The following is a 24,923-nucleotide window of genomic DNA, read 5'->3' on the forward strand; positions in this document are numbered from 1 at the left end:
AAACTGGTATTCAACGATACTATCTTGTGTTTCTTGTGTCCCCAGTGTTTCGCGTTTTATGTTTTGGGAGTCACTTGACCTTTTTACCATTTTATTATCGTTCCCGACGTTACCGATACAATGTTAGTCCCTCCGTTGATACTATGCTCCAGATACTTAAAGTAATGTCCGCTAGATGGCAGCAAGGTAATGATTAACGTACATTCTTTTGAAATTCGACATTTATAATGTTATTGTTATATTTTTATATCTGATGTTATATTTCTAGCATAGATAAAAAACATGTATATATAATGTCGACCAAATGTCAATTATAAAATTAAACTACGTATTTGAAATTGCAAATTGGAGATTTAATTGTGCACGAATTTCAAGTGATCATAGGTAAACAAATATATAATAATATATGTATATTATATTATATAAATTTATTATCAGAGTATAAGAAAGAATACATTAAGAAATATCTCACAAGAGGATTCATATCAGTTTCCCATTAGGTATAATAAATAAATAGTTGTTCAGCAATTGGAATTTGTATTATTCCTGCGAAATACATAGGAGATGATAATAATTTTTTATGAAACGCCTAATTCGTGATTCGTCAATGGTTTCGCAGACGAATCGATACACGAAATTTCTTTTGTGTCAGGGTCATCCTTTTTTGGTTCGATGCACTTTCATGGATAAATAAATTCACGCCAATACATTCTGCATGATTCTGTGGCTTCAACTGTAAATAAATAAGAAACGATATGTTAACGGTATTTTTTTAACAGACGCTTAATTATTTCAGACGAATGATCAATATTTTTCAGAACTATAGCATCATGTAAGTACTTAATAAACGTCTCGCAAATCGTACATATTTTTAACATTTAACGTATATTTTATTGGATATATTTTCTAACAGGGAAAGAGAAGAAAATCCGAGAAGAGAGAATGAAAAAGATAAGAATAAGAGATCAAAGCTATAAAAATTATATGGTGCTGAAAGAAGGCAAGTAGCATTGTTAGTTAATTTAACCGATTTCTTTTGTCCAATTTTCGCGACCAGTATGAAAAACAACGTACCATTCTGTTATTTCTATTCTACAATGTTATCGAGAATGAAATATCAATGAAAAGGCAACTCAGTCACCGCGAGAAGAGTAGTAAGTATGTACTATTTGGCCGTATTTAAAATACTACAAAGATATCCGGGTCATCGAGTTTATCTCACGAGGCTAGCTACCAATTCTACCGTATACGCAATTTTCTGAATGAAGTACAGAATACTACGAAATATTCGACATTGAAAATATTTTCACGAATCCTACTCGATTTGGTCTGTATATCGTTTAACCGCTTTATCGAGCAATTCACTATGAACGTTGTAAAAAATAAAATTGATCATCTCTACAGATCTGGTGATCCTGGGCATGTACGAGATTTCTTGCGTTCCTGGTTTTCACATGTATAGATAAACAACAGACGTACGTGCTTCCAACTTTGCATACAAAACAGAAATTAATAATTGCTTTACCCACGATGATATTCGACTCTCGTGTGTCCTATTCGGATCATTTTTCACACTAAATTGTACTTTTCTATCGTTGGAAAATTTGACAAGTTTAAGGAAAGTACACGAGTATCGTAGGAAAAGCGTTACTGATATATCTGATTCCTTTATTGATTTAATTTTATGCAGAAAATGTTTTGAGAACGTCAAAGGTAGCTTCTCGCCATTGAGATGAAAATGAGACCGAAGCATAGGAAATTCAAGAGTCGCGGCAGCCTGTGAAACTGTGAAAATAACGCGATATAGAGTTTCCCTTGGACTACGCTGTTAAATGGTTCAAAGAAAGAGAGGGTTAAGTAAGATCGAAACGATTTCGCGTGCCAAGAGTATCTCGTCTCGTTAGACGCACTATCGTTGAATTATTTTTGATGCGAATCGGTCTGATTGCGACATATCAACGACAGATAAGAGATGCCGCGAGTTCGTCTCGGTTCGACAAGGATTTATCTGGACTAACACCACGCTCGTCTTACATCACGTTTCCGATTCTCGTTACATATGCACGCGTTTCGCATTGCGAATTTCGAATACGCGAACGTGATCTTATCGAGGAAGAAAAAATGAAGCGAAGCAGAGAAAAAGAAGTAGACGGAAAAGCCATGGCGCAGTTCGTTCTACGCGATATCTTTTTTCGAAGATCAAGCCTCGAAGAGTTTCGATCCGTCGATTTTATATACGCGCAGAGCACGTACCGAGTGCGGTATCAAAGACGATAAAATGTGTGAGCGCCTAGCACGAGTTAGTTTTACTTAAATTTCATTGTTAGAAACTTCGAACGATTCTGAAGAGATTTGTGCACTTCATTTCGGGGATAAATCACTGACGTTCATCGAAGACGCCTATCGTAAGCTTTACGACTTACTTTTTAAACGTTGTGCGAGTATCTGTACGTTTCATTTATTATTAAACAAAGGTCGTCAAGATTAGCGAACTCTGTGGAAGTGACTAATCGAGTTGATTAGTAAACTTTTCAAGTGCTTTATCGATACCGTTAATTACGTTAATCCTGCTGTGATTCCTGAATTTTTATATCATAATCTTTTAATAAACAAACAATCTCTTCGCGATCCAAGAACACGTATATTCAATATAGAATCGAGACAAGAAATTATGCATATCGATTACGATTATTTCGTACATTCCTCGAATTCGACAAATTTAAAAAAAGAATTTTTTTTTAGAAAGGTAAACAACTGGGTCGAAGATGACCAAAACAACGCAGCAGGGTTATTGCGTAAATAAATAGAAATCTTACATAATAAACAGAATAATTAGAAACTTGCGTAAATAAAAAGAATTCGATTGGTCGAGCCAGCCGCAGTAACATCTTCTATTCCACGAACGTATCGATATTTAACGGCTGTGGAGTTTCTCATATTCGTCAGTTGTAATGGTAACTTTAGATTTTACTCAAAAAATTGATCATACGTCTTCAAGTTGAACGAATATGCGATGTCAGTTGCTTACCTAACAACCGGATATGCCGCGTTTCCTTTGTATCCCAATTTCTGCGACAGTCGGAACAGTCTTTGTAGATTCTTCACGTTTATGTCGAAGACCGAACGCTTTTTCCTGTCACTGACGATAAAGCGGAAGATTAGAAAATTTGATAGAAGAGGAGGACAAAAGTTGTAAGTTAGAAAATTTGTCATTTACACTACTCACGTCTTGGTTGGTTGCAGTTGACGTCCTCCCCTGATCACGTTCACCAATTTCCCCGTCATTTTCGAGAGCGCCATCAGGGTCTCTAGCTCTGCTCGCCTTTGATCCGATAATCGTTTGTGCCGTCTGTGTGCGTGATACAAAATTTATTGAAAAAAGAGAAAGTCTGCCATTCGGATAGGGTCAATCTTTTTGCCAAGCCTCTTTATCGTTGAAAGTGAGATTTTTTGGCCGCTCCACTATGATCTTAGTAGTTTCGTTAACGAAATTTTTAACTCGAAAAACCTTCGTTTCGACAATTTCTATCGATTCAGAGAGGAAGAGAATTTGCGACGAGTTGGAAATTTCTATTGAAAATTAGACTCTAATCTTCTTCGGTTCAAATGTCTTGTTCAATAAATATCTTTCAAGTGGAATCTATGTTGGAAAGTTGTTGAGAAGCGTGATGAAAGGTTACTCACTCTTTAGTCATTCCTGATATTCCAGCGCTCATTTCTTCCGCCATACCTTTCTCTCCCATTTTCGCAAAATTTAACAGAGTGTCGTAGATGTCGACCGTGTTCTCGCGCGCAACTCTGTTGGAATATAAATAACGATAGGGAAATTATTGCTTCTTCGAAATTAGTACACCACTTTATTCACCAATACACCCAAACGACAATTTTGAAGCACAAATATCGCGCAAACGCCGTTCAAGTAGGATAAAAATCACTTTGAGAAAGTCTACTTAATCGTACTACAGCTTGGACTTCGTTTCCTAGAAGCTTGAGCTTAGACTTTGTTTTTCAAAATTGTTAATGAAAGATTTGTTATCTTAATCATCGTCAACCCCTTGCTCTGTAACATCTTGTCACATACGCGTTATAAATTATAATTACGATACGCTACAGATCAAATTTTTGTGAAAAAGAAAGAAAAGGTTTCAATTATAATTCCAAGTTGCGAAACGCAAATTATCAACTAAGTGGCTAGCGATCGTGCGAGTAAACATTAGAAAAATCGCAAGACAAACAGTCATAGAGGAAAAGAAAAAGACAATAGATTATCGAAAGAATGCTCTTGAAAGATAGTAAAGTATAATACAACATTTACCTGTCATATCCAGGTTGTGCGGATACGATTTCACTGAGACAAAGCGAAGCAAAAAGTGCAACAGCGACTGTGATACAATAGTTGCCGGAAATATTTCTGCTCGCGCTACTATTCATTGTTGGCGTGCAGGTAAAACGAATAAAATGAAAGAAAACGTAGAAAGAAGAAAGATTGGAGAAGAAATTCGAAATTTTCGCGAAATTTTCAATATGTTCCCGCGAAACTTTCTCGTCCAAATTTTACAAGTAGAATCGACCACAGGTCGCCCGAATCGTTCGGTTTTTGCTTGAAACTGTAACGTTACGAGGCTCTGGTGCGCCTATATATCCTCTTGCTCGAGGAACATCTTCCCCCTCTACTTGAAAAGCCATTGACGTGGTTACACCCCCTTTCGTGGTTATCGTTCCTTTCGTACGATAAATCGGTATCGGTAATTGATTTTCAGAAATGTCCCCCCTTTGGTCGGTTTTCGGTGTCCCCTATCGCCGGTGTCAAGCGTCTCAAAAAATAGCCAGCCTTAATACGGTGTCAGTGTACCAGAACACGCTGATGATTTCTTAATTGCCTACACGATAACGAGTGAAAGCCTGAAACTATCTGTTTGCAATTGAAAAACTGCAGCGGTGCTTTCTTTTACCGATAGTCGTATAATTAATATTTTTAATTAATTGTGCAACAACTGTCAGCCTGTATCGTGTAATCGTGGAATTAGCTAGGCTAGAAAATAAATAGAAGAGAATCTCACGACCAGGGAGTATTCGAAATTGTCTAGCAAATCGTCTTTAAATTACTGAAAAATTCAAAATTAATGTCCCAGTGAGAAATCTACGACCGATAAGAACTTGTAAATGTATCGTTGAGTGATATCGATGAATTTTAAGTGATCGGTAATTTCCTATGACCTGTCAGTATCGAAAACCCTAGTTTTTCCTCTCGAGGGTCCTTTAAAATAATAAAACTTCCGATAAATACATGAAAATTCTGCGCTTTCTACCGTTCGTCGATTCCAAACTTCGATCACCACACTTTCGATACTCTTCGATACTCAGAAGCGCTTCCTGAAAAGATAAGTAGCCGAAAACTGTTACACGATATTGTACGTTTTGTCTTGTGACTCCTTTTCGACGCAAAAAATAACAGCGTTACTACATTAATTGGGATTGATTACAGTTTCTTCTTATTTATGACGTCTTTGATTCTCGCGTATATCGATGAAACGATAACGAAGAGTGGTGGAATTTTCGATGATAGAAAGTGGCTATTTCGGATGCGAGTTCATCGATCATAAAATCTCCCCCTTACAGAAGGTCATGTTCATCTTACGTTTCGGTGATTTCTTCTCTTTATCATCTTCTTATATTTGCTTTGATTTATATTTGGAATTTGGTCGATCTTTGTTCGATCAAGAAAATAGGGCCGGTTAATTAAAATTTTACACGAAAATACGTCGATTTTCTCACCGCTTTATTTAAACGAATATTATTACTTCGCTCGAATATGGAGGATTGCTCGTGTTCAATGAAATGGAAAGGGACGAATGTTTACGTACAGTTACGAAAGTGGAAATGGAAGGAGTTAACGTCGTTGCTTTCATCATAAAATACAATAATATAGTTATCAAGCGGCACGCGACAGAAAGAAAATGCTTACTTGTCTCGATAGTGGCTTTTTTCACGACTTCTCTCCTTCTTTTTTTTTTTTTTTTTTTGCAACATTTTATGCGACGCAATGATGCGCGTGAAAGTTTCTTCCTTGCAACGCAAGACATACGGAGAATTTCCGACATGAATAAACGTTTCAGTGTAAGTAGATTGCTAGTTTCGTCATTCGCGTTTTACTTCCTATCTCCTTCCACGCGCATGTCAGGAGAATTTTGCATGCTTCGTGCATGAGAGAAGGTTCACAAGGAGAATTGATCATTCTTGGGAAATCGGGGAAACTATTTTTATTTGTTTCTTTTATGTTCGATCTTGTTGCCATACGTGAGGAGGAAATAAGAGACGGCAATAGCACAAGCATAAACCACTTGATTATGAATTCAGAGAAACAGCGAATGCAGAGACTGAAAAGTTGCGAGTAAATTTAAGAATTGTGTTATAACGCAATTTTAACAGCGCAAAGAGCAATGGCATAGGAAATATACTTTTTCAATGAGAAAGGAAAATTGATTCGTTTGCTAGATGTCATTTTAAAAATTTGTACGTATGCGTATTAAATATTACACATACGTCGAAGAGAGTGGGGATTCGAGGACGAAGCGAAATTTACAAAAATGAAATTATACAAAAATAAAAAAATGAAATTCGTTGAAATTGTAATCTCTCTGTTGGAACAATTTAGATAAATCTAAATAAAAACGAAAATACGATAAAGCATGATCTAATTACCACGTTGTATTTCATCATTCGAATCTAATCGATTCGAGCAATCTATCCGGGGAACTTATCCGATTTACTCGACGGATTTTCCTGTATCATTGGAAAATGCATATATATTCAATATGTTCCACCGATCATCTCAAATCAATACAGCAAAGGCCCGGAGTTAACCGAATTACAATTACATTCCAAATTTTAGAATTTTCGATTTTATTTTCGATATAATTTTGTCAATCTAAAATTTGATATCAAATTTGCAGTTTACCACACTGTGGGTGTTTATGTATTTATGTATAAATTTCGAGATGCAGAAACGCACATACTGACAGCCTGACTGAAGATCGTACATAACAGGACTAGAAATATTCAAAGAAAGGATAAAATCAAATTATAATTTATAAAAAGAAAAAAAGGAGAAAAGTTGGTGAACATCAATTGTGAAGTTACGATTAGCAAAAGCCAGCAGAAATTTAAAGAAATTTCTTACGTGGCTTAGAATATGTTGATTTGAGATTTGTAACCGTACGATACGAAAGAAACGGAAGAGAGATAGCGAGTATACTAATTAAACGAACATCGGATCAGATGATCACGACGCGATGTCCTCGACCATTCATCGCACGCGCCAGTCTTGCCAAATGTAACATTGTAAAATGTAATCAAAGTATACGCGCACCGAGCCCAGATAACAAATTATTTCGTACATGTTTCTTCTACAAATGGTCCAGCTGGGCGATAAAAAGTTACGAAATATGAACAAATAAAAATTATTCAGTTATTACGTCAACGTAAATATTATTGCTCATCGTTGTGCTTCTTGTAGATTATTTGCTGACTTCTTGGAGGTAGTCACGATCGTGTTTTCTAAACCGTGATTATAATTCTTTCAATATTAGACTACTTCTTCTCTTTCATTTCTCGGTATAAGAACCGAATTAAAAACTTTGATAATTTTGACTCGTTAATTTTTCTCGTTAAGACTCATTTATCCTCGTTGTCTTTCTTTCTTTTGTTTTTAAAAATACTCGACTGTTGAACTTTTCCTGTTCAATGCACGCGCGAAGAATACCAAGAAAACAGGAATGAGATTAAAACGAAAATTTCGATTACCTCTCCTTGGATTCTTCCATGATTTCCTTCCGATCTCTATTCCTCGTTATTTCTTCGTACTTCAAACATTTCTTGATATTTCATAAACGATCTCTCTTATTATTTATTCGTATTATTTATGATCCACTATCTTGTTCTCTGATCGTTAGACTGCAGCCATTTGCACGAATTGATATTTCTACGAAGCCAACCACAGAAGTGGCTTACAACCAGATATTTGTTTCATTGTAATCGGTACTATAGTTTCAATATTTTATACGCAAATTTATTTCTTTGAAGTTCTCGTTAATGCAGGATCTATTTATTCTTATCCTTCCGTTCTCGAACCACTAAACCCATCACCACCCTCTCGAACCTGCCCAATACACGAAAGTTCTCTTTTCTTGAACTCTTTACTCCCCGCATTCAGCATATAAGCTCTCATTACCCAAATCTCGAAACTTGAAAAGAATCTCGAAGAAAAAAGAAGAAGAGCATTGCACCTCGTTCGACTTCCGAACGCACGTTCGTAGCATTTTATCCACTGGCAACTGCCAAACAGCAAAAGAGACAGAAATAACAGGGACGAGATCAACGAACGCTGATCTACCCCATGGCTCGGGCTGCATCATCCGTCCGGGCAAAAATAGAAGAGAACGCTCGGTGAAAACAAAGTTTCGGGCCAAACATTTGAAAGTGTCGGAGCGATAGCGACGTGGACGTTTTTCGCAACTCAGTCTCCTCCCCTTTGAAGATAGGACGGAGGAGTCGTGCGTCGAACGAAATCGGTCGTCGGTTTTACGTAGCGAGATAACGAAAAGCAACACATTGCCGGGCTAATCAGAAATTCTGTTTGATTGTGCAACTTTGGAGGCCCGTTCCTCGCCAACGTGTAGTACATCAATGACATATACGTATATATAATGTACGTCTTCAAATTTGCTTCATACTTCACTACCACAGCGACGATAGTCGAGGCTCGTTACAGCGCCAATGAAATTTCAAAATGTTTTACGTAACACATGCAATGCGTGCATGAAGATTTTCAGTTATGTAAGAGAGGATTAATACGGCTACCTTCGATGCCTTGCAAGAGAGACTGTTGGACTGTAGGAAACATTTGAAATTTTCATTAACGTTGCAATGAAATTCGAATGTGGTGATAATATCGGTAAAGTTTGAAAGAAATTTGAAGATGTACGTAAAAGCTATTGCGTGATATCTAGTGCGAGAGATCGCCAAAGTGTTTGAACAATCAATTAGCCGTCGTATTAACGAATCGCGTTATTCATATTCAATATTATATTCGATATTATATGGTTATACAGAGTAGGATCATTCTTAACATTTATTATATGTTTGCTCTTTGCTAATTTCTTATGAAATATATATGTTTGTAATAAATATCTTGTAACTTCTATGTATATTTCCAGACTGGTTTCGAATTTTTCCGATATGATCATGCCACTCGCTATCTCGTTATAAGATTCGTACGAAATACGCATAACATATTTACAAAAATTTTCTACGGCACGCGTTCAAATACTTTTCTGAGCTAAAGTGTTTGCTGTACTGCGCAGTAAAACGAAGTTGCGAAATCAGCCACCCACGCGATCTGTATGTGCGTATTTATGAAATAGTTTCATATCTATCGGGCCAATCACGCTCGCCACGGATGAACTACTGCACGAAGAGCGACCATACGAAGCCAATCAGAACGATGGTCGACAATTGCAATCCAGTGACTTGTCCTACGTTTCGCTTTCCTTTCGCGAAACTTCCGTTTCCGCGAACGTTTGATACGAACGTTTCAGGTCGAGTGCTTCACGAAGACGTGACAGAGCAATCGCGCGTTGACTCGTGATGGGGACAGTTTTCCTTGTTCCGTTTCACGATCAACTGAGTTTCGTGAGTCACGCGCAAAGAGAGTTTCTTTCTTCGATCGGTTTCTTTAGTTAAATAAAATGATTAGCATTGTGGAAGTAGTTGGGACTTTTAATTGGAAAGTTTGCGAGATTTTGTCAGATTGCAATTGAGATCGTAACTTTCGACAAGTTATAAAGCTATATCTTTAAGTAGGTAGGTATTTAAATCCTGAATCTTTTCTGAATTCTGAAGTTAAGGAAATTACGTATTTGAAGACAAATGACTTGAATAGTGAGGACGAACGTCGAAATTTGAAAAAATATTTCAAGCCAGGAAAATAACAAATTCACCGATGCATTCACTTCAGGTAACTTGAACAAAGTTTAATGGAAAATGGGAGGAAAATGGTAAGATATCTAGCAACGATTTTTCTTTCTAGTAAAGTGCACTGAAATTAAACAGAATTATAAATCTTCCCTCTTCTATATAATTCCTCCTCCATAATTCCTTCCATTCTTCTATGTTTAAAGAAAACTACGATTCCAAAACTTACTTCCCACCATTTGAATTTCCAGAGTTTAGTTTCTACTATTTGAAGCAATATTTCACCTACTGGTTTATTCTAGAAGGTTGACAAAAGTGGTCTTTTGAGAGAAGAGAGAACAAGAAGAAGAGAACAAGAGCACCGATCAGATCTGCTTAGAACAGATAGACTTATTTCACTAGCTCCACTGTCAGTAGTACGAGTCGTCTTTAGTCAGACCATCGGAACAGAAAATATTCCCAAAATAAAGCGAGTACATCCAAATAATCTTCTGCACGGTAATAAAGTTTAGAACGTTAAGATTAATCGTACCAAGTCCTCCGCGCAAATATATAATAATTTCAAAAATATTTAACGTTATTAGTTTCTAAATAAGCATCGTGTTGAAATCGTCGCAAAGTAGCGCAGCCGGTGAAATGTACAATTTCTGTGGAATTACTGTTTTGCACACGGCTCCTAATTACGTTAGACGTTTTTTTATACTTTTTTCCTTTAATTAAATTATAAAGTTTAATTAAACTATGGCATTTTAATATTACTAGGTAATTAACTTACGAAGTATTTAATTTTTATTACTATCTTCGTTTTAATACACCGTTCGTGAAAGCTTTCCTCGTAGAAATTCCACCAATCTTTCTTCCTACAGATTTTTCATTTTCCTCTGGAATTATACAACTAATGAATCTGCATTTATTTACAATCATTGTAACGTACAGTTCGAATAAATGTTGAAATAGCCTCGTTTACCGACAGCATAGAATAATTCACCTAAAGTTTCTCCAGAGGGAGCTCAGATGCGTATTTTTAATTAATTTACCAAGGTGAAATAGAAATAGTAATTTTTGATATTTTACAATATACGTAAAGGAGAGATACTTTGGAGGAAGGATGAAGATTCCGGAATAAATTGAAGGAGACTATTTTTCTTGTATAGCTGATTACTATTCTTTTTATTCTATTTAAATAAACAAAATAATACGCACAGTCAATAAAAGAGTGAACGATCGGTGTAATTGTCTCGAACGTGTCGATCTTGATTTTGATCGATCGAAATCGCGATACTATCACGACATTGTCTTTAATGCTTTGTTGGCTCCTACGTACGACGTAAACTAAATAAATAAATAAATAAATAACATATAGGAAATATACAGTGTCGAACACATATAAGATAATTACATAGAGCTTTCGAGAAAAGACTATTAATCTTAACGAACGATATTGTTAACATTAATTACATTTCTTCCTTTCTCTTACTTCTATTCTTTCTTAGGTGCGCTAATAAATTAATACAATAATATTCGTATTAACTAACTTTACAAAACAATAAATAAAATGAATCACATCTTAATACGAAATGGAAACGCAACGAATCACGTTTGAAAATAATCGATCTTTCTAATTAATACATTTTCCACGGTGGTCCGCATCATCCATAGTTCTATTCGATTATTAAAAAATCATATTTCAATGCTAAGGCAGAAGTTGGATATCCGGGGTTTACAGATCGCGATCGTTAATCCACCGTATACATTCGAAAGATCTAACGAAACCTAAGATTAAGGCGCGTTTAAAAATCGCGAGATCGTGAAAGCAAGCCAGTAATTATCCATTCTCCATCCGTACAAAAATCACTCATCAGTATCTTGTCATGCACGCAAAATTATTTTTAAAAAGAGATTATTCTCAAAGTATAAAACAAAAATGAGAAAAAGAGAGACCATAGACGCGTTTTCCTTACACGCAACGCAGTATACTCTTTGCAGACGCTTAGAAACGAATAAAAGAAAAATTCAAATAAACCAGTCTACAAATAATACCGGTCAACAAAGAATAAATAAGGCTACTTAAATAAATATCATAAATTACTACGTTTCTAAATTATAAAAAAATAAATGAAAGAAACATGGTGGACGCACGCGTTAAGGAACAAATTAAAAATCGAAGGAAACCACGAAATTCTTCGAAATTTTCTCTTCGATTTCTTCTTCGAGACAAGTATGATCGTTGCTGTCTTTTTCCTCTGCTCCTTGGTTATAATTACTTAGTGATCTAATAGTGTAAGTTCGTTTAAAGAGTTTAAGCTCGGACGGAGGACGGTCCGTAATACTGTTCAGGCGGATTTTAGGGTCGAGAGATCGTATATAATATTTTCTTTTTGTAATTTTCCTTCGTCTCTTATTCCTTCGGCGATTTTTCTTGATGTTCGTCTTCGATTCTTGTTTTTCTCTTTTTTTTTGTATTTTTCATTTTTTACACTTGAATGCTTTTCGTTCTCTCGACTCTGTCTTCTTGTTCGCCCTGTGTTTTAGCGCGATTTCGTGCCATGGAATTAGATATACGAATATTCGTCGTCGACGCCTAGTCGGCTCTCTTTCAACTTCTGAAATTCAAAAAAATATTCTTGATCAATTCAGTCCTTAGACAATAATTTTGGCGATTTTATAAATATCTCTCTATATCTCGAGGGATGTTAGTTTGAAATATCATTTTTGTTAATTAAAAAAATAGGGACTCGTTAAACTCTCTTTTCCTAATTACACTTTGCAAATAAAGATTCGTTATTCTTAAAATGGAACGACTCTTGTTACTATTATTTGATACTATGGTTCTGAATATTAATCCATCGACGACCACGTTTTATCTCCAGTTTCATTTCATTCAGATTATCGGGTTTTATTGAATTCTATCCGAATCCTACGACTTTACGAAATTTGAAGAAATCGAAGTATTTTATACCGATAGAATAGACTATTTCTTTTTTTTTCGATTATAGAACTTCTTTTCGTGCTTTCTATTTGTAATGAACTTCTATGGAGGTATCTATCATTCTAATACATTCTTTTGTACCTTGATCGATAATGTTTAATAATTTTACTATACACAACTTTCGCACACTTCATCGTATGATTCTTAATGGATTAAAATCAATTCTAGATAATCAATAACGTATATAGTACTAATAGCGTAACTCTTATGCCATCGATTCAATAATTCAATTATTACAAGTGGAAGATTAAAAAACATAAATATTCTCCTGCATGTATATTTCCATAATTAGCTTCGAGCGACAATAAAACAGTGATGTTTATAACGTATTGCGATACTTTGACGTTATCTATGTGACAGCTAATAAACCGGTTAACTACGTTCTAATCCGAGGCACGATCAATTTCACGACTATGAATATTTCTCTTTGACCACGAACGATTACCATTTCATGAAATGCAAATCGACGGTAAAACAAACATTAAAAGAAAACGATTATACATGCCGAAGAAACGAAGAAGGAATATGAATCTATCACGAGAGCACAGCACGTTTTACAATAAATTTCATGACTGTGTCTTAGGCGCGTGCCAGTGAATCGTTTCATTTTTCTTTCGCCGCAAATTATCACTAATTTTATGCCATCTAGAAAAAATAGGAATTACGTTGCTAACGCGATAGATTACCTCATGACACGAACTATGCAACTTACATAATCATGTGGAAATAGTGTTGCACGATGTTTCAATAATCTAATGAAACTGTTAGTCATTTCGAGGCGTAAATGTAACGAAAAGATTTTAGAATGAAATGGAATTTATTGGAATTTCTATTCGAAAATAGGGTATTTCTTATTTCAATTCTGAACAAGTGTTGCATAATTAAACGACAAGAATCGCACTATGTATTACCTTTACTTTAGGGAAACATAAAATGGCATAAAATTCGTTAAAAAAGTTAATATATATATTGGAATTGATCGATTAATATTCAGAATACTCGATGTTAAAATACCTAACGTAGTAAAAATACGTAATCCACGCAATCTGTAGGATTTATAGAAAATCAGAAACGTTCATAGAAAATCATTTCTTTTCCTTCGTTTTAAATCATAGATTCGATTATTTCGAACTTACCACTGGCAAAGAGAGCATCCTTTCTCCGAGCATGTTTTCATTAAGCGTGTCAGGACTGTTAGCGATAATCTTCATTATACGTTGCAGAGTTTCGAGTCTGTTATTCGTGGCGGATCTTCGTCTACGACCTCTGCAATGAGAAATAGAGCGGGCAATTAAAAAAAATGTTATAATCAGAATGAAAATTTGCACTAAAGAAAACGTGATGTAAGTTCCATTGATTTTGATGGAAATTTCGCTTTAATAATTTCAATTTGTGTGGATCAGTTGTATCTATAATTAGAAATTATAATGATCAGCTGAGGATCGTAATAACCGGATGACCCACTAAAATGATCATCCGATAAAAAATTTTTCAGATTCAATGGAAGATTACGCGCGGTTCAACGTTCCCGCCATGTGTTCGAACGGAATATTCAAGCCCTTCTTCTACACGACTCCTTCTTGCTTCGTATTTCGTTTTTTCGCCGTCGTTTTTTCGTCCTTTTCTTTTTTCCTGTTCGAAGAATAAGCGCTTGGAATTTCACTCGATCACGCGTTTCACACGTGGTTGAAAGTAAAAACGAGGGTGACACGTGCTGATGGAATATACTGTCGAGCATGCATTCGTAGAGAATCATTCATCATCATACGAATTACGAATTATTCTTATCGCCGGCACTCTCGATAAGTCGTGGGAATGATGCAAGCCTCGATAATAAAATGCAATAACGCAGCACCACATAATTAACGCTCGATCATCAAACTGGTCCGCGAAAGTTAAGATTTCAACGATGATTACTACATTCACGATGTTTATGTAAATTCTTATTTTTATTAAGGTAATTAACAAAACGAAACCTACGTTCCAGATTCTTTTCATCTATACTGCTTTATTTTGCTCGTGTGTTTTCTCGCGTCATGCGCCTTTTGCACATTTTCGCTCCTTTGAATTTTCCATAAATAGATAGGGCACTAAAAAAACAAACAAAAAAAAAAAGAAGAAGAAAAGAAAGGAAGTCATCAAGCTACAACTGTCGAAATTCTAATGATAATGGCGAGATGAAATTCTCCTGTAGCATAATAATATCAAAGATCATAGATACACGTATATCCGTGGGTCTGCATCTAATCAAATATTCCACGCAACATTTCTAATCCGAAATGTGTTATATATAACACACGTGGAATCTAGAATCTAATATCGACCTGTAGAATATTGATCTCGATACTACAATTCGGTGCTAAATGTTTAAGCGCCCTCGAAAGAGCATTTAAAGTAACAGAAGCGAAAGATTCCTGAATTCTCTCCAAATCCGTCTAAATTCGCACTGAGCATGTAATTTCCGAATACTGATAGCCGTCTCATCCGCGTTCTTTCAACCACTAGAGCTTCTCCGTGGCTCTCGTCACGAATTTCGACGATGAATAATTCTACACGCGGCGAGCCAGATTAGAAGAAGCCCATTGGCTAGTCACGAAACCGAGGAACACGCGAGTCCAATCGAATTTGCATCGCGAATTTCTCGCGATTCGCGCGGCACGAACTCTCTCGATCTAAGAATATAAACGCGGTTAGAACCTCTGGTTCACGTTGCAGTAAGTTTGCAGTCGAAGAACGAACGCCAACGCAGTAGGACTTGCTCCTTCGTTCTATCATCCTTTCTCTTTTCCTTTCACTTCGCGAGGAAGATCTTTTCGATTTTCAATAGTTCGTTAAAGAAGGAAGGAGATTTGACATGGTCGGCCCATTGTTTGGAAATTTCTATCTTTTCGTGTATTTCTTCACGTTTACACGCGAATGTTAAATGAAATGACAAGTAGAAGAGGACGAGGGAAATTTCTATGGACACATTCGTTCAGAGTGCGGATGTTGACGTTACGAAATTAGTAAAAAGGGAAGAGCTGTTCGTTTTAACTTTAAAGCGAATTTCCCTGAAGCCGGTCGTGTTAACGTCTGAATAAGAATTTATTCGGAAGGCATTCGGAGTAAGGTAGCGGGGTTAGACATTCTATTATCGTTTCCTTTTCCGTCGTCGCTTTTCTTCGTTCTTCCTTTACGAGGATCTCTTCGACCGTACTATTCCGCCTACGTATAGGAGCAAATATACGGACTCATGGAAGTGTTTGGCCACTTTTAGACACCTTTTATTAATATACTATGTGTGTTAGACGATACATTTTGAAATTTTACTAGCATTTTCGTCGGGCTCAACTATCACGATTCTTCTGTAATAAATTGGAATGTGAAACAAATTTGAAGAAATATATACGAATTTATAAGATACTTAGTGCAAATATTTAAACAGACAATTATTCATTATATTAATAAATCTCAAGTCTTTATGTGCTTAAGATGACTATTCATGCTGAATATACTGATCTTTTATTAAATATATATTCGCAATGAATATCTTGTAATTTCTATATACATTTTCAGATTGGTTTCAAAGTTGACCAATACAATTATTGCATTCGTGTCTCATTACAGTGCTAATGAAGTTTCAAAATATTTTATCCAATACATACAACACGGACATAAAACTTTTCAATGGTAACTGTTTATACTACTTTTACTTAAGAATTATTTCTTTTGACTGGAATAATATTACTGCTTTCATTTCAACTTTTTCCAACAAGCTCAAGTAGATGTTCCAATTTACACTCTTGCGATACTACTTTGTACAATAAAATTATAGTAATCTATTATCCCAACTTTTCCTTGGTCATATTCTATTCTGTCTCCTTCTGGAACAGAGCTGTTCTACCTGAGCTTGGTTAGGTTATAGTATGGTGCAATATAATACCCCATAGCTACATAATTTTGCATAAATTTGATAGGGTATCCGTTTACATAGGACTGTGGATATTGCTTGGAAAGTAATGTCTGATATACAAGAGAAGATGCTGGTTAATCCAAAAGAGAACACACGAAAAGAATAAACCGTTAAGCGAATTCTTTCTCTGTTGTTTCATCTTGCATTTCATTCTCGATATTGCTTTCGATATTCGCGTTGCTGTTTTTAACGCACAGTGGTCTTTTTTTAACAATCGTTTATTTTCGAACTTTATTCTTGCAAAATACCAACGAGGAGTCCATTCTTAGAACGATAACAAACGCTTTCTTTGTATTCGATTTTCAACACCTGTTCGAAACGAATGGTGCAAGTAGAAACATTTTCGTACAACGTCCATTCGAGTAGATCCCTGTGTACCTTTATATTATACGACATTTCTAGAGAAAAATTTAACATCAAATATCAAAACTATCAAAATTAAATCCACGCTCTATGAAAAAAAAAAAAAGAATGAAAATATCACTTCGTGTAGTGATAACGTCAGTAACATCGGTAATAGCAATATTACCAGTAACAAAAAGTAACATCGAATAAAATAATCAAATCATCCGTATGTTTCTATTATCCCGCGCGAAGCAATACTCCACACCACCACCCGGCGAAACGAAAATCATTTTTCTTAAGAACGGTGGTGCGAAGTTAATAACGTCTCGAGAAACAACCAGTGTCCTCCGAAGACTTACTGACGACATGTCTTTTGACGTTAATAGGTCGTTCTTTCTTATCTTACGTGACTCGCCCAACCCTTTATCAGTCTGAACGGTCGAAGGTCTCGTTTGAGGGTGGTTTCCGCCCTCGTCACGCGAACACGAAGCAACAAGTTGAATTTCAATGCCGAACGTGCTATACATTTCCCGCGTATTTTTCGCCTTTCTTTCATTCGTATTTACCCTCACGAATTGATTATTTGATTGATTATTTGACATGAAAATTCGCATCAAGAGAAATTTAAAAGCGCATCCCTGGCCGTTTAGTTAGTTTCCAGCTAATACTATAAGTTTGTAGTCCAACTATTTATTTTTGAACGAATATTATAGAATGAATATCTCTTCTAGATACGAATTATAAACTTTGTTCCAACAGTTTGTAATAATACAATTATACCGAAGTGCCATCATTTCAACCGTGTAGGATTTCTGTGGTTTCTGAACAAAAAAGGAATCTCAGAAACGTTTAAGACTTATCCGACAATTCGGCAGTTGCATCGAATAGACGACGAAATGAAAATTTCGTGAAATATGCGCGAATTGCTTATTGACAATCCCATTTGTGTTTCCGAAGATATTAAAAGAAACAAATATTCATGTCAAAATATCGTCGAGTGGTGGATAATTTTGTTCTCTGAAATTAATATAATTTACTTATTCACGGTAATTTACGTTACTTTATATTATATTATATACAATGGAGACACGCGAAACCGTGTTTCACGAAAATCGTGATAGGAACAGAAGAGATCTATCTTTATTTATCTTCTATTTCTCACGGAAGAGATTTATCTTTTATAACTGGCAAAACAATTTTATGCGTACGATTTTGAGTTTATACGAACTTCCTTTTACCCACTAGACCCTATTGGTACGCAGTATAAGTTTTATCCCGACCTCTTCGGAAACCTTGTATTTATACCATGTTTTTTGCATTTGAATGGAACGTAAAAATTTGTGAAAATGTACCCGTGTACCTAGGGGATTGAAAATAAAGGATGCTTGGCAAGCGACGTGTTTTCCACTCGGAGATTCCTGAACCTAAAGCCAGACACGTTGCACCACCAGAATAGTTATTTCTTCTTTACTTTTTTCGTATTCTTCTCCTTTTTTTTTAAATAGATTGATATTTTTGGCACGTCTGTGTAGACGATGATACAACAGGGGCGGTTCTGTCTTCCTTCTGCTCGAAGAATTAACAAAATTCATTCGTTTCGCGTCGTACGATTCATTCGTAATCATAGTCACTGTTTCTTTTTTCTCTTTGTTTTTTGGGAGGAGGAGGAGGAAGGGGAAGCGGAGGAGAGATGGAAAAGAGTTCGTGATTCATGGTATTGTCACTCGATGATAAAAAGAAAGATTCTTTTCGTATCTCGTGGTTAACGATCACGTTGAACTCGAATGGCGATCGTTATGTAAAATCGAGTCGTGGTTCTTTCCCTTCGAGGTTATCGTTCACATAAACCAAATTTTAGAGTGACTCGTTTATGATATATATAAATATATATATATATATATATATATGGCATGATCTAATTCTCACGGTGAGCGAAGGATTCTTGAACGAACTAAACAAAATTCGATGTTTGATAATGGACTTTTATATCGATCAACTGCGACCAATCGCACGATAAATCGTTAATTTTGATTTCTCGTACTGAAATTTTAATTTCGAAGACGAAATCATATCTCCCTACATGTAAATTGCGACACTTGTTACATTTAAATTGTAATCTTGAAAATGGAATTTAGAAGTTACTTCTGATATTGAAATCATGATTTGCAAGGTGAAATTGAAGAATTGAAAATGGCAGGGATATTCTTTAAAATAACAGCGAATGCATTGAAACACCGAACCTCAACTTCGTTTCTTCTTGCTTGTTTTGTTGAACTTATAAAATGACCTGATACATTATCTCGGAGTTTCACGATTATTATCGAGCAGCTCGGAGAAAATTTGATACGAGTGACTTGTGAATGAATCTTTAATTTTAAAATAGAATCGTTGATCGTGCTAAACTTTAATAGAAAACTCAGTACGTTCATAAATATTAAAATACATTATTAAACGTACTCGCAAAGAATTGGAAAATTAACGACCAGATTCTCTAAAAGAATAGTAGCATCTTATAAATCGTTCCCTAGAAAAAAGCTGTATTTTTGTTATTTTTTCGTTGAACTTTTCAATCGTACTGACCTATAGATACGATTTCCTTGATCTTTTTATTTTCAATATACAAATTTACTTTCTTTCTATCAAAACGGTAAAGACGAAATTAAAATTTATAGCACAAGATAAGAAGAAGAAACGAAAAACGATCGAAATTTAAGAGTCGAGTTGGAAAGCGTTCGAATTTTGGAACAGAGATGAGCGACTCTTTGCTTATCTAGTCGTTTTGCAGACGTAATAGGAAAAAATGTTATTATTAGTAACTTTGGCTTGATAAGAATAAATCAGCAGAGATAAAAGGCGAGTTTAAATAATTACAGGCTATTAAAGTAATTACTTACATCTTATCTGGATCCAACACGCCGAATGCAACTGGAACCGTCACTACTTTTCCCCTCACATTTTCCAACCCCAGAAGTGTCTCTATTTCAGCGAGTCTTTGATCCGATACACGTCTCTGACGACTACAAAACAAACGAGGATTGACTATTATCAATTATATTAACAATTACTTATAATTTATTGACGTGACAAAGGGAAATTTCAAATAAGTTTGAATATAGACAAATTAAAAAATTTGATTGAACGATTTAGATCACCGATGATGATGATACAAGGAGAAAAACGGTCGATGATCGAAGTGAAGCACGTATTATTGACTTTCTATAATCTTTCTATAAAGATCGAATTTATCGATAGTCTGTCGTAAAAATAGGAACATAATTTTATTGTTGTCTGGTGAACGTTGGGCATATTTTGAACTATGGATTCGATAAATTTAATAATCGATAAGAACACTCGTTTGTAATCAAATGGTTATTATTAAACCACACGATACAATGTAGAATTATACAAAGTATAGGTAGAAAGTGAAAGTAGGGAAAAGATTGTAGGAGGAAGTTAGAGTAGATAGAGAAATTATCATATAAAAACCATATGATAATTTAATATAACAGATGGTTAGGTATTATTTCGGGTAGCCTTCAGAACCGGCAAATCCTAAGAATACTTCCGTATATCCTTAAATATGCGCGTATTCCCGGAACAGGTGTCTATAATTAACTCGACGCACGGTTCGGATAGATACGAGTAATTTTCCGTATCATAGAAACAAGGAAAAAGAAGAGAAGAAGGGGGAAAAGTCGATATAAGATTCCTTCAATCCCCAAAGAACGAGCTGCTATAATTAAACTCGTTGAATAATTTTCACGTATCGTAGCGTAACCTACATACTGACTCATCACGCGAAACCTCGTGTTTCCGTTCAATTTCAGGTATTATACGATTAATTGTGCGAAGTGTAAAATCAACTCAGTGACACAGTAAGATAAGAATCTTTACAACTTGACTTAAATTATTTACTTCCTCTCCATTTCTTTGTCTCTCTCTCTCTCTGTCTTTTTTCTATTCTCTTTACGGAAGCTATTATCTAAAAAACAGAAGAAGAGGTAAAATAAAATAAAGCTTCGAAATGACTGTTGCAACTTGTTGCATTGAATTACACTCACTGGGCGCTGTATGATAAAAATGTCAGTAGTATATAATATTTCAAATTATCTATTTTCTTTCCTTTTGTATCTTTCATTCCTTTTCTTTTCTGTTTTTTTTTCTTTACAAGGACAGATATTTAAATTAAAAACAGAGAAGTTGAAACTATTGTTGCGCCTTGTTTAGCGAATCAGCCAGTTGAAACACGCAACCGTGACATGCGAAAACCGTAATTACATCAGTAAGCAAACTTTCACGCGAAGAGCTGTGAAATCAGTGTCGCGAATCACTCTCGCAAGATCAACTGTAACTGTACTGCAGCTCCGTAGAAACTATCTTAATTGGTTAGCAGGTCGTTGTCCCTCGGCCACCTCTTTTCTTTGCAATCTGTTGCGAATTCAGTATTCACGGGGCGATCATGTAGTAGTTTCCTTGAAAATTTTACGTTCACCCTCGTTTCTGTATCCTTGTTTTTCTCATCTGCCATCAATATTTAATCACTTGCCTGTGGTATTCACGCGCGTGACTTGATTCAAGAATTAATGAGATTAATGCGACCCAAAATTAACAAAGACAAATGGAATCTGTGATTCAAATGATCGGAAAATATCCAAATTTGAGAGTCCGTTCAAAACAATTTTTCTTTTGTAGAAGTTTGTAGAAATTGGATTGGACGAGAATAGTTTATTAATAGTTTTTATATTAACTTCGTTATATGGTAAAGATACGATAAGTATAGTCGGAAAGTAGAGAAATTATGTTCGTTTAAAGGTATATCGAGAATTTTTGAAAGTTCAATTATTATTAAAGTTCCTTTAATAATTACGAAAATTTCAGTGTTATTAAATTTTATTATAAAGAGTATCGCAAATAGTGAAATTCTTATTGAACACTGACAAAAATAATTTTCCTTAGCTCTAGCTGTGAAATTTAACATTTTATGTGAATGAAAAATAACGAGAATAATAGATACACATAGTGTGCTAACAATTTCCAAATAATTTACCATCTTTGCTTCTGATTCTAAAGACCATGCGAAATAACTACATTTTCAGCAGATTCTTCAAACGAAAATAATTTTTCTCAAACTCTGCTATCTTTAGTTCTGAAACAAAATATTTGTTGCACCCAGTTCTCAATAATAAGATCTCAATGGAGATGTATGAAAAGTACTAAGTAACTCAGCGAAGAGTAGCTTCTAACAAAAAATTCACCAGGTTCACGTCCCATTCCCACGCGTTTTCCCAGCAAGATAACAGAGGTAACTTCCCCACTAAATCGTTCGACTTAAAATCCTTCGTTTCCTGTTATTTCCCGATACCCGAGGTTGTCAATGCGATAACACGGAATTCATATTGGCGACGAACGCGTAAAAAGAAGAAAAAATGGCGCGTGGTTGGTGATATTGCAAGCTGCGAGGGAATGTAATATCGCGTTTGCCGATCGTCGTCAATTTTGCCTCCTTAATCGATATGCTAATCTCCGTACACACGTGAAACAAAGCTCTCGTTATCTTCTGACGGCGTTATCGTTGTGCATGGGAGTTGCATAGAGGAAGGCAGGCATTACAGGGAAAAGAGGAAACAAAAAAGAAAGAACACGGCCATAATGAAGATCCGTCGATTTATCCTTCAACCATCGAAGATTCCCCTTTTGCCAAGCTCTGAGGGATTGGTCGATAACGGGGTAACGCGATTTCAGGTGGATATCAGATACGACAAATGTAACCAATCGAAACTAGATCGATAAAATTAATCGGGCAGATAAAAATCGTGATCGAGGATCGGTCGAGCTCGTTTGACGTCGTACTGGGATTTTTCCTCGAACAAAGAGGGCAGGCTTTTTGGTAAACGCATATTTACGATCAGATGAGTTTCGAGATTACATTTTGCGTTATGTGTTTGGTTAAATTTGAGTGGATGATCATTGATTTGGTTCAGGATATTGGAAGAACAGAGTGATGAATAGAGTGGAAGAATAGGCGTGAGCTGGATAAGCTTATAGAGGGTTTTTTGTAGTTTCACGTGGGCGTGCAACAAGTTGAAGAAGGTTTCCATTCTTATGGATAAAGTGGTGAAACTGACAATGAGGAGATTTCTGCTACTAGATTTGTGTGTATACTACGAAATTTTCATCGTTTGTAATATTTCATCTTCGTGACATTGCTTATTAAAATACCTGTGCGTCAAGAAATAGAGAAATATCGTTCTAACAGTCGCTTTTGCATGTCCAAAAAAAAACAAACGTCTAAAAATTCGCTTTCAACATACGGAGATACTTTTGCACGAAGAGATTTAAAGAAAAATCGATTTTTCAAAAAATGTAAAGGAAGTCTGCCTAAAGTTAAGAAAATCCCGATATCTAAGTTGTCCGATACATCTGCGATTCCACGTTCTAGAACCGTTCCAGAAGAGAAACACCCAAAACCAGCAGAGAAATCCGCACGCGAAACTTTTCGCACAAAGTTCTGACTCTTACCTGAGCAGAGAGGGTGGCCTGGCGTGCGTCGTTTGTGGCATCAGAATCACGTTTAGGACACACAACACCATCAACGTGACAAGCAGACTCGTATTCGCTGCCATTATTTGTATCTTTGAACGAGGACGAAGATGAAAAATAATTAAACAAGAAACGAAACGTAGCCGAAGAATCGGATATATTCCTCAACGACTCGATGGTTTGACACGATTCTTCTTGCACAGTGTCTCCTCGCACTTCTGTTTCTTCAACCGGTCCACAGAATCGAACTTGTCTCGAACAACGGTTAACAACTGTTTAATCGCCACGTAACTCTCGGCAATTTATCGTGATCGCGATTTTTTTCTTTCTACCAATATCTGACCCTATTCTTGTCGCTTTTGTCTCTTGGTGAACTGTAGCGTAGCTTCGTCCGCTTCCAGCATATATACTCGAAGGAGAGTGCCGGCTGCGCCCCCTCCACTCAGCTTGTAGCCTATACCCCACTCGATCCGAATCCTCCCTCGCGTTTCTTTCCGCGAGGAACTGCGACCCTTTTCCCTGGATCCACCTTTTCATCCTTCTGTCTCGGTCTTATCGTCGTTCACCGAGCGAGAAAGAAAAAGATACGAGATGATAATCAAGAGAGGTTTGACTTCCACCTTTCGTCGGATTCGCGTATCCACCAATCACGCGGGATTCTCGCTCGGTCACGGTGCAACCACGTGACGTGACCAAATCTGCTCGAAATTTTTCGGGAACGTGATTGCCCACGATGATGCGTTTCTTAAATCATTAGAGTGTCATACGTGCGTGGAGAAGGTTGGATTGCTCGATTTTCGTTTCATTCGGCTTACATTCTGATTTCGTCATGCCGTGCTCGGTTCGATCCTGCTATTTCTCTTTGAGATTTTGCACAGTCTTTTGGAACATTCTATAGAACTTTTTCGGGGAGCGTGATTGGTCTCTATGCGTTTTTTAGATCTCTAAAGCGGAACACAGTATCGAGCTTTGAAGTTGGACTGTTCAATTTTGGTTTCATTTGGCTTTCATCACACCGTGATCGGTTTTGGTCGATCTATTCCCGCTTGAGATTTTTTAAAATTCCGCTGAGAATTTTGGGAAGTTTCATGGAATTTTCAGGGATGATTGTTTACGATGAGTTTT

General features: G+C 36.0%; 3 protein-coding genes across 5 annotated transcripts in view; 1 reads left to right on the plus strand and 2 right to left on the minus strand.

The window, feature by feature from the left end:
- Nucleotides 1–409: 409 nt before the first annotated feature.
- Nucleotides 410–4,622, minus strand: LOC117210177. The gene is made up of 5 exons (XM_033452936.1): nt 4,316–4,622; nt 3,685–3,798; nt 3,227–3,349; nt 3,029–3,139; nt 410–733 (listed from the first exon to the last, which is right to left on the minus strand). The coding sequence occupies exons 1-5, from the start codon at nt 4,429–4,431 to the stop codon at nt 730–732; spliced, it is 468 nt and encodes a 155-aa protein (XP_033308827.1). The 5' UTR covers nt 4,432–4,622; the 3' UTR covers nt 410–729.
- LOC117210176 (putative fatty acyl-CoA reductase CG5065) overlaps nt 2,086–24,923 on the plus strand; it is a 45,839-nt gene continuing 23,001 nt past the window's right edge. For all 3 annotated transcript variants that reach the window (XM_033452931.1, XM_033452933.1, XM_033452934.1), the window contains exon 1: nt 2,086–2,405. The gene's annotated coding sequence lies outside the window, so the exon portion shown is untranslated. The remainder of the gene's footprint in view (nt 2,406–24,923) is intronic.
- Nucleotides 11,113–24,191, minus strand: LOC117210178. The gene is made up of 4 exons (XM_033452937.1): nt 23,778–24,191; nt 20,153–20,275; nt 14,098–14,227; nt 11,113–12,575 (listed from the first exon to the last, which is right to left on the minus strand). Exons 1-4 carry the CDS (start codon nt 23,879–23,881, stop codon nt 12,525–12,527), a joined length of 408 nt encoding a protein of 135 aa, XP_033308828.1. The 5' UTR covers nt 23,882–24,191; the 3' UTR covers nt 11,113–12,524.

The sequence above is a fragment of the Bombus bifarius genome, unplaced genomic scaffold (assembly GCF_011952205.1).
Source record: "Bombus bifarius isolate JDL3187 unplaced genomic scaffold, Bbif_JDL3187 scf7180000008199, whole genome shotgun sequence".
Classification (NCBI taxonomy): Eukaryota; Metazoa; Arthropoda; class Insecta; order Hymenoptera; family Apidae; genus Bombus; species Bombus bifarius.